Below are 17057 nucleotides of genomic sequence, written 5' to 3' on the forward strand. Positions count from 1 at the left end.
GATATAGGTTCCTAAAGGTTCTTTATATATTCTGGATACAAACCCCTTTTCAGATATGTGATTGGCAAATAGTTTTTCCCATTCTATGGATTTTCTTTTCACTTTCTTTTTTTTTTCCTCTGAAGAATATCAACCACTGGATTTACTTTCTTGATAGTGTCATTTGAAGTTTTTAGTTTTGGTTAAGCCAGATGACACCACCCTTATGGCAGAAACTGAAGAGGAACAAAAAGCCTCTTGATGAAAGTGAAAGAGGAGAGTGAAAAAGTTGGCTTAAAGCTCAACATTCAGAAAACGAAGATCATGGCATCTGGTCCCATCACTTCATGGGAAATAGATGGGGAAACAGTGGAAACAGTGTCAGGCTTTATTTTGGGGGGCTCAAAAATCACTGCAGATGATGATTGCAGCCATGAAATTAAAAGACACTTACTCCTTGGAAGGAAAGTTATGACCCACCTAGGTAGCATATTAAAAAGCAGAGACATGACTTTGCCAACAAAGGTCCGTCTAGTCAAGGCTGTGGTTTTTCCAGTGGTCATGTATGGATGTGAGAGTTGGACTGTGAAGAAAGCTGAGCACCGAAGAATTGATGCTTTTGAATTGTGGTGTTAGAGAAGACTCTTGAGAGTCCTTTGGACTGCAAGGAGATCCAACCAGTCCATTCTGAAGGAGATCAGTCCTGGGTGTTCTTTGGAAGGAATGATGCTAAAGCTGAAACTCCAGTACTTTGGCCACCTCATGCGAAGAGTTGACTCATTGGGAAAGACTCTGAGGCTGGGAGGGATTGGGGGCAGGGGGAGAAGGGGACAACAGAGGATGAGATGGCTGGATGGCATCACCGACTCGATGGACATGAGTCTGAGTGAACTACGGGAGTTGGTGATGGACAGGGAGGCCTGGCATGCTGCAATTCATGGGGTCTCAAAGAGTCGGACACGACTGAGTGACTGAACTGAACTGAAGCCCAACTTATCTAATTTTACTTTTAGTTTCCTATCTAATAAGGATTTGCCTAGTCCAAAGTCACAAAGATTTATTCCTATTTTTTAAAGAGTTTTATAGTTTTAGCTTTTACAGTTAGGGTCTATGATTATGTTTATGGGTGCCCAAAAGACCACCCCCCCAGTTCAATGATTGACTAAGAGGATTCACATGACTATGTATATAGTCGTACTAAAAGTTGTGATTACAGCAAAAGGATACAAAGCAAAATCAGCAAAGGGAAAAGGTGCATTAGACAAATTCCAGGGGGAATAGGCACCAGTTTCCACAGTACTCTCTCAGTGGAGTCACACAGGCAGGATGCAATTCCCAGTTCGATGAGTTGTGACAACATGTATGAAATATTGCCAACCAGGGAAGCTCACTTAAGACTCAGCACCCAGGGCTTTTTGTTGAAGGCTGGTCACATAAACAGCCTCTGTCTGGCATGTACCAAAACTCTAGACTCCCAGAGAGAAAGTAAGTGTTCAATATAAACCCTAGTGTTTTCACAAACAGTTTAGGCACAATAAGCCACTGTTACTGAATTCTGAGAATGATGGGAACCCTCCCAAAATCCAGCTTTCCAAATACCAACCAAAGGTCAATCTTGTAATCAGGCCTTCCAATCATAGCACTTCTGGCCTGCTGTGTTAACTCTTTTCTGCATAGTAACCCATCTGGACTTATTTTTTGTGTATGGAGTGAAGTAGGGGGTCCAACTTCACTCTTGAATGTAACTATCCAGTTGTTTCAGCACTATTTTTGAAAAGACTATCTTTCCTACATTTACTTTTCTTGACACCCTTGTTAAAAATTGGCAAAAGTGTAATGGTTTATTTCTGAACTCCCAATTCTACTTCACTGATCTACATAACTAGCCTATGCATGTATTACAGTCTTTTAGAAGGAAGGATTTGCAGCAAGTAAGGAGAACACTTGCTCCCAAAGCAGTGTCTCCCAACACATTTTTTATAATTATAGCTTTATAATAAATTTTGAAATTAGGAATTGTGAGTTCTCCAAATTTGATCTTCTTTTTGAAGATTGTGTTAGCTATCATGCGTCTCTTGAATTTCCACATGAATGTTAGAATAGGCTTATCAGTTTTTGTAAAGAACTCTGTAGGATTTTGATAGATTGTGTTCAGCCTGTAGATCAGTTTTGAGAGTATTGAAATTTTAACAGTATTACGTCTTCTGATCCATTAAAATAGGATTTCTATTTATTTAGGTCTTTAATTTCTTTCAACGTGTTTTATAGTTTTCAGAGTGTAGATTTTACAGTTCTTTTGTTAAATTTATTCCTAAGTATTTTATTATTTTAATGCTGTTTTAAATGGAATTATTTTCTTAATTTCATTTTCAGATTGTTGATTGCTACTGTTTAGAAATGCAATTGATTTTTGTATATTGATCTTATATCAAGCAGCCTTAATGAACTCATTTATTAGTTTTAACTGATTTTTAGTGAATTCCCTATATACAAAACCATGTCATCTACAAATGACTTTGCACTCTCAGTGACTTCTATTTTATTTCTTGTTCAATAGCCCTGGCTAGAGCCTCCAGTACGATGTTGAATAGAAGTAGCAAGATTAAACATCTTTGTCTTCTTCTGTCTTAGGAGGGAAAACATTCAGTTACCAACCATTCATTATAATGTCAGCAGTGGGTTTTTTGTAGATGCCCTTTATGAGATTTAGGAAGAACCTGATTGTTTCCAGTTTGTTGAATGTTTTTATCATGAAGGGGAGGGTTGCTTTTCATTCACTAAGTCATGCTCGACTCCTTGCAACCCCATAGACTATAGAATGCCAGGCTCCTCTGGTCTGCACTATCACCTGGAGTTTGCTCAAATTCATGTGTATTGCGTTGGTGATGCCATCTAATCATCTCATCCTCTGCTGCCACCTTCTCCTTTTGCCTTCAATCTTTCCCAGCATCAGGGTCTTTTTCAATGAGCCAGCTCTTTGCATCAGGTGGCCAAAGTATTGGAGCTTCAGCTTAAGCAACAGTCCTTCCAATGAGTATTCAGAATTGATTTTCTTTAGAATTGACTAGTTTGATCTTCTTGCAGGCCAAGGGACTCTCAAGAGTCTTCTCCAGCATCACAATTCAAAAGCATCAATTCCTTGGCCCTCAGCCTTCTTTATGGGTCCAACTCTCACATCCATATATGACTTCAGGAAAAACCATAGCTTTGGATATATGGACCTTTGTGGTCAAAGTGATGTCTCTGCTTTTTAATACACTGTCTAGGTTTGTCATGGCTTTCTTTCCAAGGAACAAACATCTTTTAATTTCATGGCTACAGTCACCATCCACAATGATTTTGGAGCCCAAGAAAATAAAATCTGTCACTGCTTCCACTTTTTCCCCTTCTATTTGACGTGAAGAGATGGGACCAGATGTCATGATCTTAGTTTTTTTTTAATGTTGATTTTCAAGCCAGCTTCTTCACTCTCCTGTTTCACCCCCATCAAGAGGCTCTTTTAGTTCCTCCTCACTTACTGCCATTAGACTGATATCATCTTCAAATCTGAGGTTGTTGATATTTTTAGCAGCAGTCTTGATTCCAGCTTGTGATTCATCCACACCTTCATTTCACATGATGCACTCTGCACATAAGCTAAATAAACATGGTGACAACATACAGCCTTGTCACACTCCTTTTTCAATTTTGAACCAGTCAGTTGTTCTGTGTCTGGTTCTAGCTATTGCTTCTTAAACTGCCTACAGGTTTATCAGAAGACAGGTAAGGTGATGTGGTACTCCTATCACTTTAATAATTTTCCATACTTTGTTGTGATCCACACAGTCACAGGAGTGTTAGAATTTATTAAATGCTTTTCCATATCTATTAGGATGATGTGGGTTTTATGTTTTATTCTACTGATATGATGTTGTTGTGATTGTTCAGTCACTCAGTCATCTCTGATTCTTTTAGACCCCATGTACTGCAGCATGCCAGGTTTCCCTGTCCTTCACCATCTCCCAGAGCTTGCTCAAACTAATATCCTTTGAGTTGGTGATGCCATCCAACTATCTCATCCTCTGTTGTCCCCTTCTCCTCCTGCTTTCAATCTTCCCAGCTTCAGGGTCTTTTCTAATGAGTCAGCCTTCCTATGATGTGGCCAAAGAATTGGAGATTCAGCTTCAGCATCAGTCCTTCCAATGAATATTCAGGGTTGATTTCATTTAGGATTGACTGGTTTGATCTCCTTGCAAAGCAAGGGACTCTCAAGAGTCTTCTTCAACATCACAGTTCAAAAGCATCAAATCTTCAGCACTCAACTTTCTCTATGGTCCAGCTCTCACATCCATACATGACTACTGGAAAAACCATAGTTTAGACTGTATGTAGCTTTGTCAGCAAAGTAATGTCTCTACATTTTAATACGCTGTCTAGGTTTGTCATAGCTTTTCATCCAAGAAGCAAGTATCTTTAATTTCATGGCTGCAGTCACCATCTGCAGTGAGTTTGGAGCCTAAGAAAATAAAGTCAGTCACTCTTTCCATTCTTTCCCCATCTACTTGTCATAAAGTGATGAGACCATGATCTTGTCTCATGAGACAAGACCATGACCATCTACTTGTCATGAGACCATGATCATGATGCCATGATCTTGTCATCTGCAAATAGTGAGAATTTTTATTCTTCTTTTCCAATCTGGATTCCTTTTTTTTTTTTTTTCCTTTTTCTTCTGTGATTGCTGTGGCTAGGACTTCCAAAACTATATGTTGAATAGTAGTGGTGAGAGTGGGCACCCTTGTCTTGTTCCTGATTTTAGAGGAAATGCTTTCAATTTTTCACCATTGAGGATAATGTTTCCTGTGGGTTTATCATATATGGCTTTTATTATATTGAGGTATGTTCCTTCTATGCCTGCTTTCTGGAAAGTTTTTATCATAAATGGGTGTTCAATTTTGTCAAAGGCTTTCTCTGCATCTATTGAGATAATCATATGGTTTTTACCTTTCAATTTGTTAATGTAGTGTATCACATTGACTGATTTGCAAATATTGAAGAATCCTTGCATCCCTGGGATAAAGCTCACTTGGTCAGGATGTATGTTCTTTTTAATATGTTGTTGGATTCTGTTTGCTAGAATTTTATTGAGGATTTTTGCATCTATGTTCATCAGTGATATTGGCCTGTGGTTTTCTTTTTTGGTGGCATCTTTGTCTGGTTTTGGTATTAGGGTGGTGGTGGCCTTATAGGATGAGTTTGGGAGTTTACGTTTCTCTGCAATTTTCTGGAAGAGTTTGAGTAGGATAGGTGTTAGCTCTTCTCTAAATTTTTGGTAGAATTCACCTGTGAAGCCAGCTTGTCCTGGGCTTTTGTTTCTTGGAAGATTTTTGATTACAGTTTCAATTTCCATGCTTGTGATGATTCTGTTAAGATTTTCTATTTCTTCCAGGTTCAGTTTTGGAAGATATACTTTTCTAAGAATTTCTCTGTTTCTTCCAAGTTGTCCATTTCATTGCATATAGTTGCTCATAGTAGTCTCTCATGATATTTTGTACTTCTGTGTTGTCTGTGTAATTTCTCCATTTTCATTCCTAATTTTATTCATTTGATTCTTCTCCCTTTTTTTCTTGATGAGTCAGGCTAATGGTTTGTCTATTTTGTTTATCTTCTCAAAGAACCAGTTTTTAGTTTTGTTGATCTTTGCTGTAGTCCCCTTCATTTCTTTTTCATTCATTTCTGCTCTGATTTCTATGATTTTTTTCCTTCTACTAACTTTGAGGTTTTTTTGTTCTTCTTTTTCTATTTGCTTTAGGTGTAAACTTAGGTTGTTTATTTGATGTTTCTCTTGTTTCTTGAGGTAGACTTGTATTGCTATGAACCTCCCTCTTAGCACTGCTTTTAATGAATCCCATAGGTTTGGGGTTGTTGTGTTTTCATTTCCATTTGTTTTATGCATATTTTTATTTCCTTTTTGATTTCTTCCATGATCTGTTGGTTATTCAGAAGCATGTTGTTTATCCTCCATATGTGTGTGTTTATAGTTTTTTCCTGTAGTTGATATCTAATCTTACCACATTGTGATCAGAAAAGATGCTTGAAATAATTTCAGTTTTTTAAAATTTGTCAAGGCTATATCTGTGGCCCAGGATGTGATCTATCCTGGAGAATGTTCCCTTTGCACTTGAGAAAAAGGTGAAGTCATTTTTTTTTGGGGGGGGTGAAGTCATATATATATATATATATGTATCAATTAGGTCTAACTGGTCCATTGTATCATTTAAAGCTTATGTTTCCTTGCTAGTTTTCTGTTTGGTTGATCTATCCACAGGAGTGAATGGGATATAAAAATCCCCCACTATTATTGTGTTACTGTTAATTTCCCCTATCATACTTATTAGCATTTGCCTTGGGTACTCTTATGTTGGGTGCATTATATATTTATAATTGTTATATTTTCTTCTTGAATGGATCCTTTGATCATTATGTAGTGTCCTTCTTTGTCTCTTATCATGGTTTTTATTTCAAAGTCTATTTTATCTGATATGAGTATTGCTAGTCCTGCTTTCTTTTGGTCTCCATTTGCATTAAATATCTTTTTCCAGCCCCTCACTTTCAGTGTACGTGTCCCTAGGTTTGAGGTGGGGCTCTTGCAGACAGCATATATAGGGGTCTTATTTTTGTATCCATTTGGCCAGTCTTTGTCTTTTGATTGGAGCATTTAACCCATTTACATTTAAGGTAATTATTGATAAATATGATCTCATTCCCATTTACTTTGTTGTTTGGGTTCATTTTTGTAAACCTTTTCTGTGTTTCTTGTCTAGAGACGATCCTTTAGTATTTGTTGAAGAGCTGGTTTGGTGGTGCTGAATTCTCTCAGCTTTTGCTTGTCTGTAAAGCTTTTGATTACTCCTTAGTATCTGAATGAGATCCTTGCTGGGTAGAGCAATTTTGGGTGTAGGTTTTTCTTTTTCATTACTTTAAATATGTTCTGCCATTCCCTTCTGGTCTGAAGAGTTTCTATTGAAAGATCAGCTGTTATCCTTATGGGGATCCCCTTGTGTGTTATTTGTTGCTTTTCCCTTGCTGCTTTTAATATTTGCTCTTTGTGTTTAATTTTTGTTATTTTGATTAATATGTGTCTTGAGATATTTCACCTTGGGTTGATCCTGTTTGGATTCTCTAGGTTTCTTGGACTTGGGTGGCTATTTCCTTCCCCATATTAGGGAAGTTTTTAACTATTATCTCTTCAAGTATTCTCTCAGGCCCTTTCTTTTTGTCTTCTTTTTCTGGGACACCTATGATTTGAACATTGGGACCTTTAACATTGTCCCAGAAGTCTCTGGGATTGTCCTCATTTCTCTTAATTATTTTTTTGTTTTTCCTCTCTGCTTCATTTATTTACACCATTCTATCTTCCACCTCACTTATCCTCTCTTCTGCCTCAGTTATTCTACTGTTGGTTCCCTCCAGAGTGTTTCTAATTGCAGTTGTTGCACTGTCCTTTATTGATTGACTCTTCTTTATGTCTTCTAGGTCCTTGTTAAACATTTCTTGCATCCTCTCAGTCCTTGTCTCTAGTCTGTTTATCTGTAATTACATTTTATTTTCAGGATTTTGGATCATCTTTACTATTATTATTCTGAATTCTTTTTTCAGGTAGACTCCCTATCTCCTCCTCTTTTGTTTGGATTGGTGGGGTTTTATCATATTTGTTCACCTGCTGAATATTTCTCTGACTTTTCATTTTGTTTACTTTGCTGTGTTTGGAGTGCCCTTTCTGCAAGCTGGAAGACTGGTTCCTCTTAACTGTGGAATCTGCTCCCTGTGGTGGGTTGGAGGAGGGGTGGACCATTGACTTGTCAAGATTTCCTGGTTGGGGGAACTTCTGTCTGTGTTCTGGTGGGTGGAGCTGGATCTCTTCTCTCTGGAGTGCAATGAAGTGTCCAGTAGTGAGTTTTGTGATATCTATGGGTTTGGTATGGCTTTGGGCAGCCCATCTTTTAATGTTCAGGATTCTGTTCCCGTTTTTCTGGAGAATTAATGTGCTGTGTGTTGCACTGGAACTTGTTGGCTCTCCTGTGGACCTTGGTTTCAGTGTATGTATGGAGACTTTGGGGTGGGCTCTTGTCTATCAATGTTCCATGGAGTCAGGAGTTCTCTGGTGTTCTAAAGTTCTGGAGTTGAGCCTCCTGCCTCTGGATTTCAGTCCTCTTCTTGCAGTAGCCTCAAGACTTCTCCATCCATGTCGCACAGAAGATAAAACCCTTTGGCTAATGGTGAAACAACTCTCCAGAGCTATGAATACCGAGAGAGATTCACAGAGTTATATAGGGAAGATAAGAGGGAGAAGGGAGATAGAGGTGACCTGGGGGAGAAAAGGGAGAGTCAAAAGGGGACAGAGTAGTCAAGCCAGTAATCAAATCCCTAAGTGTTCTCCACAGCCAGGAACACCCAGACAGATTCACAAAGTTATATAGAGAAGAGAAAAGGGAGAAAGGAGGTAGAGGTGACCCAGAGGAGAAAAGGGAAAGTCAAAAGGGGAGAGAGCAATCAAGCCAGTAATCAAATCTCTAAGTGAAAATGGATAGTAAAAATTAGATTCTTAAAGGTAGAAAGAACATTGATAACAAATATCAAAAAGCAAAGATTAAAAACCTAGAATAGAAGTTAGACTCTCAAAAATACAATATAAAAAGTACAAAAGAAAATCATGAAAATTTTAAAAATATATGGAGTTTGTTTTTTTTTAATAGGGTTTTTTTTAGAAAGGTAATAGTAGGTATAAAAATGAAAGTTAAAGTAGTAATAAAGAACTAATATTTTTTTAAATTACAAAGTGATAATAGTAAAAATATATCTGGGAATAGCTCTGGAGCTGTTGTGGGCAGTGTGGGGTCAGTTCAGTGTCAGATAGACCCTTGTTTTGACTTATACTTGTTCTCATGGTCTGTAGTTGCCCCTCAAATACACCGTCTCAACATTAACTATAGGATTTTAATCTGTTGCATCTGTCACTTCCAGGGTGGTTTCTGCCTTCTTTGTTTATTTTGGCTTCCTCTGTTTGCAAGTCTCTACAGTGTCTAATTTCTGCCCTGACACAAGATGGTGAAGGTGGCCACTTATTTAGGCTCACTTGTCCACTGTGCTGTGGGGAGAGACAGACACTTCAAACAAATACTGCTGGCATGTGTGTGGGGTGTGTGCCGTGGATGGACCACACTGGGTTTGTCACAGCCCAAGGCGGCATGTACTTCCACATTGCTTAGGCTCCAGGGTGCTCTGCAAGGGCACTATCCCAAGTGAATCTTGCATTTCTTGCACTTCCCACATTTAAGCCACTCAGGTTCTTGGGTGCTCCGCATGGCAAAGACCCAGATAGGCTGTTCATTTTGTGCCCTTCCCAGGTCCAAGCTGCTCAGGTGACTGACTGGGTGCTTGGTAAGTGCACTGTCCCAGGTGGGCTGTGCATCTTTTGCACCTCCCTGGTCCTGGCCACTCAGTTTCCTGGGTGTGTCAAAGGGTACAATCTCAGGTATGCCGTGTGTCTCCTCTGGGAAGCTGATCTCAGCTTCTCTGTGACACTCCTGGTGGATGTGAACCAACCAGGATCCCAGGAAGACATGGTTAGCAACTGGCAACCTGCTCACAGTTTGGAGAAAGATACAGTCTCTGGGGCCAAGATTATAGCAGCCCCTTGCCTTACAACTCTGGCTGTCCCACTGCCTCTCTGCCTCTGGGGAGGGAGGGCCCTAAATAGCAGCCGACTTGCCCTCCTTTGGTATTTGCTAGGGCACAATCCTTTGTTCTCAACAAAGGTCTCTCCTTTGTTGAGCATGCCAGGGGTGACCATGGGGAGTAAGAGCCTTTCACAGGAAGGGTCCTTTTTTTTTTCTATGTTTGTCTCTGTGGTGATTCAATGGTTTGGGTTACTATCTCACATTAGCCCATTCAGATTGTCCTCAGGCATTCAAGCCCAGTCCTTATCCTAAGCACCAATGATACAGCCCATGCCTACCTACCCAGCTCCCACTTGCTGCTGGTGGATACGAGTGTCTGAGCCACTTCTCTGCAAGTAGTTGCAGTTAGGCACATATTCTGTGTGTGTGTATTTTGGGTTTTTTTTATATTATTATTATGTTGACCTCTGAGATTCCAAAGGTCCCCACTGTCACAACGGTAAGAGGGTTTCCTATTGTGTGGAAACTTATCCTCTTTCAACACTCCTTCCCCAGGATGGATCTCTGACCCTAAATCCTTTGTCTCTGTTTTTATCTTTAATATTTTGTCCTACCTCCTTTTGACCATCCCCAAGAAAAAGAAATGCAAAAAGGCAAAATAGTTGTCTGAGGAGGCCTTACAAATAGCTGAGAAAACAAGAGAAGCTAAAGGCAAAGGATAAAGGGAAAGATATACCCATTTGAATGCAGAGTTCCAAAGAATAGCAAGGAGAGATAAGAAAGCCTTCCTAAGTGATCAATGCAAAGAAATAGAGGAAAACAATAGAATGGGAAAGACTAGATCTCTTCTTCAAGAAAATTAGAGATACCAAGGGAACATTTCATGCAAAGATGGGCACAATAAAGGACAGAAATGATATGAACTTAACAGAAGCAGAAGATATTAAGAGGTGGCAATAATACACAGAAGAACTATACAAAAAACGATCTTCATGACTCAGATAACTATGATGCTGTAATCACTCACCTAGAGCCAGACATCCTGAAATGCAAAGTCAGGTGGGCCTTAGGATGCATCACTACAAACAAAGCTAGTGGAGGTGATGGAATTCCATTTGAGCTATTTCAGATCCTAAAAGATGATGCTGTGAAACTGCTGCACTCAATATGCCAGCAAATTTGGAAAACTCAGCAGTGGCCACAGGACTAGAAAAGGTCAGTTTTTATTCCAATCCCAAAGAAAGTCAATGCCAAAGAATGTTCAAACTACTACAAAATTACACTCATCTCACGCACTAGCAAAGTAATGCTCAAAATTCTCCAAGCCAGGATTCAACAGTTCATGAACTGTGAACTTCCAGATGTTCAAGCTGGATTTAGAAAAGGCAGAAGAACCAGAGATCAAATTGCCAATATCCTTTGGATCATAGAAAAAGCAAGATAATTCCAGAAAAACATCTGCTTCTGCTTCATTGACTACACTAAAGCCTTTGTCTGTGTGGATCACAACAAACTGTGGAAAATTCTTTAAGAGATGGGAATACCAGACCAGCTTACCTGCCTCCTGAGAAATCTGTATGCAGCTCGAGAAGCAACAGTTAGAACTGGACATGGAACAACAGACTGGTTCCAAATTGGGAAAGGAGTACATCAAGGCTGTATATTATCATACTGCTTATTTAACTCATGTGCAGAGTACATCATGTGAAATGCTGGGCTGGATGAAGCACAAGCTGGAATCAAGATTGCTGGGAGAAATATTAATAACCTCAGATATGCAGATGACACCACCCTTATGGCAAAAAGTGAAGAACTAAAGAGCCTCTTGATGAAAGTGAAAGAGGAGAGTGAAAAAGTTGGCTTAAAACTCAACATTCAAAAAACTAAGATCATGGCATCTGTTCCCATCACTTCATGGCAAATAGATGGGGAAACAATGGAAACAGTGAGAGACTTTATTTTTTTGGGCTCCAAAATCACTGCAGATGGTGACTGCAACCATGATATTAAAAGACACTTGCTCCTTGGAAGAAAAGCTGTGACCAACTTAGGCAGCATATTAAAAAGCAGAGACATTACTTTGCCGACAGAGATCTATCTAGTCAAAGCTATGATTTTTCCAGTAGTCATGTATGGATGTGAGAGTTGGACTATTAAGACAGCTGAGTGCCGAGGAATTGATGCTTTTGAACTGGTGTTGGAGAAGACTCTTGAGAGTCCCTTGGATTGCAAGGAGATCAAACCAGTCAATCCTAAAGAAAATCAGTCCTGAATTTTCATTGGAGGGACGGATTCTGAAGCTGAAACTCCAATCCTTTGGCCACCTGATTTGAAGAACTGACTCATTGGAAAAAACCCTGATGCTGGAAAAGATTGAAGGCAGGAGGAGAAGGGGATGACAGAGGATGAGATAGTTTGATGGCATCACTGACTCCTTGGACATGAGTTTGAGCAAGCTCCAGGAGTTGGTGATGGACAGGGAAACCTGACATGCTGGAGTCCATGGGTTCACAATGACTGAGCAACTGAACTTAACTGAGCCTTCTTTTGAAGAGATTAGGCTGCCTTGGTGGGTTCCTGGTGTACTCCGCCAGCATTCAGAAGTTGTTTTGTGGAAGTTGCTCAATGTTCAAATGATCTTTTGATGAATTTGTGGGGGAGAAAGTGGTCTCCCCATCCTATTCCTCTGCTATCTTGGGACCCTTTCTCTCTAATTTTCTTGTAGAGATCTCTAGTCTTTCCCATTCCATTGTTTTCCTCTATTTCTTTGCATTGATCACTTAGGAAGGCTTTCTTGTCTCTCCTTGTTCTTTGGAACTCTGCATTCAAATAGGTATATCTTTCCTTTTCTCCTTTCACTTTTCTTGTTTTCTCAGCTATTTGTTAGGCCTCCTCAGACAACCGTTTTGCCCTTTTGCATTTCTTCTTTTGGGGGAAAGTTTTGATCACCGCCTCCTGTACAGTGTTACAAACCTCTGTCCATAATTCTTCAGGCACTTTGTCATCAGATCTAATCCCTTGAATCTATTTGTAACTTCTACTGTATAATCATAAGGGATTTGGTTTAGGTCATAGCTGAATGGCCTAGTGGTTTTCCCTACTTTCTTCAATTTAAGTCTGAATTTTGCAATATGGCATTCATGATCTGAGCCACAGTCAGCTCCCAGTCTTGTTTTTGCTGACTGTATAGAGTTTCTCCATCTTAAACTGCAAAGAATATAATCAGTCTGATTTTGGTGTTGACCATCTGGTGATGTCCATGTGTAGAGTCTTCTCTTGTGTTGTTGTAAGTGGGTGTTTGATATGACAGTGCATTTTCTTGGCAAAACTCTGTTAGCCTTTCCCCTGCTTCATTTATACTCCAAGGCCAAATTTGCCTGTTACTCCAGGTATCTCTTGACTTCATACTTTCGAACTCCAGTCTCCTATGATGAAAAGGACATCTTTTTTTGGTGTTAACTCTAGAAGTTATTGTAGGTCTTCATAGAACAGTCCCACTTCAGCCTTTTTGGCATTAGTGGATGGGGCATAGACTTGGTTATTGTGATGTTGAATAGTTTGCCTTGGAAACAGAGATCATTCTGTCATTTTTGAGATTGTACCCAAATACTGTATTTCAGATTCTTTTGTTTACTGTGAGGGCTACTCCATTTCTTTGATGGGATTCTTGCCTACAGTAGTAGATATAATGGTCATCTGAATGAAATTCACCCATTCCCATCCATTTTAGTTCACTGATTCCTAAAATGTCGATATTCACTCTTGCCATCCCCCGTTTGACCACTTCCAATTTACCTTGATTCATGGACCTAACATTCCAGGTTCCTATGCAATATTGTTCTTTACAGCATCAGACTTTGTTTTCATCACCAGTCACATCCACAACTAGTTGTTTTTGCTTTGGCTCAGCCTCTTCATTCTTTCTGGAGCTATTTCTCCATTCTTCTCCAGAAGCATATTGGGCACCTACTGACCTGGGGAGTTCATCTTTCAGTGTCATATCTTTTTGCCTTTTCATACTGCTCATGGGGTTCTCAAGGCAAGAATACTGAAGTGGTTTGCCATTTCTTTCTCCAGGGGACCATGTTTTGTCAGAACTCTCCACCATGACCTGTCCATCTTGGGTGGCCCTACATGGCATGGCTCATAGTTCACTGAGTTAGACAAGGCTGTGATGCAAGTGATCAGTTTGGTTAGCTTTCTGTAATTGTGGTTTCCATTCTGTATGCCCTCTGATAGATAAGGATAAGAGGCTTGTGGAAGCTTCCTGATGGGAGGAATCTGGGTCTTACTCTGATGGGTGGGGCCATGCTCAGTAAATCTTAATCCAATTTTCTGTTGATGGGTGGGGCTGTGTTCCCTCCCTGTAGTTTGGCATACCTATAGTAAGGGTAATGGCAATAATGGTGAACTCCTTCAAAGGGGCTTATGCCAAGACGGTTGTATTCAGTGCCCCTGACCCCACAGCAGCCACTGTCGACCCATGCCTCCTCTGGAGACTCCTGGACACTCACAGCAAGTCTGGCTCAGTTTCTTGTGGGGTCACTGCTCCTTTCTCCTGGGTCATAGTGCACACAAGGTTTTGTGTGTGCCCTCCTAGGGCATTTTCCCCCAGTCCTGTGGAAGTTCTGTAATGAAATACCACTGGCCTTCAAAGTCAAATTCCCTGTGGGTTCTCAGTCCCTTTGCTGGATCCCCAGGTTGGGAAATCTGCTGTGGGCCCTAGAATCTTGCAACAGTGCGAGACCTTCTTTGGTATAATTGTTCTCCAGTTTGTGGGTTGTCTGCTTGGTGGCTCTGTGTGGGGTTCACACCCTGTGCCCCCCAGGTCTTCTGCAGCCAGAGCCCCTGTCCCCGCAGCAGGCCACTGATAATCTGTGCCTCTGCAGGAGACACCTAAACACTCAAAGGCAGGTCTGGCTCAGTCTCTGTGGGGTACCTGGGTCCTGGTGTGCACAAGGTTTGGTTTGAGCCCTCCGAGCATCTCTGGCCAGTATCAGGTTTGAGTCTAAATGCGATTTCACTCCTCCTACTGTTTTGTTGGGGTTTCTCCTTTGCCCTTGAGCATGGGGATCTTTTTTTTTTTGGTGGGATCCAACATTCTCCTGTTGATGGTTGTTCAGTGGTTAGTTGCAAGTTTGGAGTTCTCACAGGAGAAGATGAGCTCACATCCTTCTACACTGCCATCTTGGCACCATGGCTACCAATGGTGTATCCTTATAATCCTTTCTTTAAGGCTGGAAGTGAGTCCTTGTTTTCTATCCTAATTTTAATACATTTCCCTTTTTTGGTATTTCTAGATAAATCTTTTTCAATTTTGTTGATGTTGATTTTCAAAGAAACAAACTTTGTTTTCATTGGCTTTTCCTCAGTTATTTTTGTTTTCTATTTTATTTTTCTTTCTGTTATAATGTTATTTTTTTCTTCTTGCTTTCATTTTAGTTTGCTCTTCATTTCTTCTTTTTTACATTGTCTTAAGGTAGAAGGTTTAGTTATTAATTTGAGATATTTCTTCTTTTTTAGTACAAACATTTATAAAATAAAATTCTCTGTAGTTGCATCCCATAAGTTTTGGTATGTTGTTTTCAATTTCATTCATCTTAAAGTGTTTTCTATTTTTCCTTGCATTTTCTTTCTTACCCCACTGGTTATTTAGGGATATGTTGTCTAATTTCCACATATTTGTAAATTTTCCAAATTTCCTTTTGCTACTGATTTCTAATTTAATTTCATTGTAGTAAGATACCATACTCTGTGTCTTATTTCAATTCTTTTAAATTGAAGCTTGTGTTATAGCCTATGAGAGCAACAAACTAAGCCATAGACCAGTTAAAAGTTTAACAGAAATAACCTTGGAAAAAGAGTGAAGAACCTCCCATGTCATCAGTATTTTTATGACTCTTCTTATGTATCAGTAGATGGTTTCTAAAAGGATTGTATCTGTTTTCATTGCTGCTGCTAACCGCTAAGTCACTTCCGTCGTGTCTGACTCTGTGTGACCCCATAGACGGCAGACCACCAGGCTCCCCAGTCCCTGGGATTCTCCAGGCAAGAAGACTGGAGTGGGTTGCCATTTCCTTCTCCAACATTGCTGCTAGCTACTCATAAGTCTGCTAGCTTCACTATAACCTCTGTGTCTTGGCTGTTACACTTAAATTTGTGGTTTATAATTCTGCTGAGTGTGTTTGTTATTCATTGTGCTATTATATATTAGTCATAAAAACAGAGGTGACTTTTGATTTATGTTCTTTTCTCTGCTTTTCTCCCAAGCCACCTGGAACCTCTATGAGTCCAAGTAGTGGGTCCTTCTCTAGTGCATTTGGTCAACAGACATCTAAAGATAGTCGTCAAGGTCAATGGCAACGCCGAAGAAGGCTGGATGGCGCATTGAACAGAGTCCCAGTTGGATTTTATCAAAAAGTATGGAAAGTTTTGCAGAAGGTAAGCATAATACACCATAGGTGTCTCTTTATTTTACCCCCCTCATGAAATTATCAGTCTTCTTGTCTGAGATATGACATGACTGTGATATCATTTCAGTTATATAAAAGGCATATGCTCTTATGGATAAAACCTAGAAGAAAACATTAAAATGAAATAGTTGATCTGTTATTTTGATATTATTGATAATTTAGTCTCTCTCCATTACTGTTGCCATTGTGGTGTTTATAAAGACATTTCAGAAACATCACTGCTCATCTTTTTGGCCATAGTTGGACATTGTGAAACATTGTGATACACTTATTGCCAATCAAATGAATGCAGTGATAAAGACACTTTCTTTGTAGCTATTGCGGAGTAGAAATGTTATTGTAACAATGTGCTGTTAATAACCAAATGTTACTGTAGTAAAACAACAGTGGCATATGGGAAGTTTTATGAGAAACTCTTACCTATATTCTTTCTTGGATGAAAACTACTAAATAAATGCAGTCATAGTGATGCCAATAGTCCAAAGACTCTACTGGTGTAACCAATTTTTGTTTTTCTGTCAAAGGCCTAGTTTGCCAAAGACATTCCAGGAGACATCACACCATTATGATTGTGACAGATTTGTAAGACCAAGAAGACTGTAATTCTCATTCATGGGTCTCATTCATAGTCTCATAGGTGCTATTTTTTGCTTCATTGCCCTTGGTAATGACCTGAAGAACACTTCAACCAGGATGTTTCTCCCTTTTGCACACTGATGTTCTTCCAGGGACAGAATCAGGTGATCCTTTGGAAAAGTGAAAATAGATTCCTTAAGCTATCAGCTCTGGTAATCTTCCTTTCAAAAAGTTCCTATCAGCTGTTTTCCTTCCATAAAACAACGATAGCACAGTGTTAACAGATATGTGCTTTATCTTTCCATTTATACCTGGCTTGTGGCAATTCAGTTTCACAGAGTATAGGTACTAGGTGCTTTTCTACCCAGAT

The 17057-nt window shown here is 39.6% G+C and overlaps 1 protein-coding gene across 4 annotated transcripts in view; it reads left to right on the forward strand.

Annotated features, from left to right (window-relative positions):
• PHKA1 (phosphorylase kinase regulatory subunit alpha 1) overlaps window positions 1-17057 on the forward strand; it is a 177519-nt gene that overhangs the window by 155441 nt on the left and 5021 nt on the right. For all 4 annotated transcript variants that reach the window (XM_055563628.1, XM_055563626.1, XM_055563629.1 and 1 more), the window contains one exon: window positions 15909-16079. In XM_055563628.1, coding sequence (XP_055419603.1) covers window positions 15909-16079 — 171 coding nt within the window. The remainder of the gene's footprint in view (window positions 1-15908; window positions 16080-17057) is intronic.

Source organism: Bubalus kerabau, chromosome X, assembly GCF_029407905.1.
Source record: "Bubalus kerabau isolate K-KA32 ecotype Philippines breed swamp buffalo chromosome X, PCC_UOA_SB_1v2, whole genome shotgun sequence".
In the NCBI taxonomy this organism is placed as follows: Eukaryota; Metazoa; Chordata; class Mammalia; order Artiodactyla; family Bovidae; genus Bubalus; species Bubalus kerabau.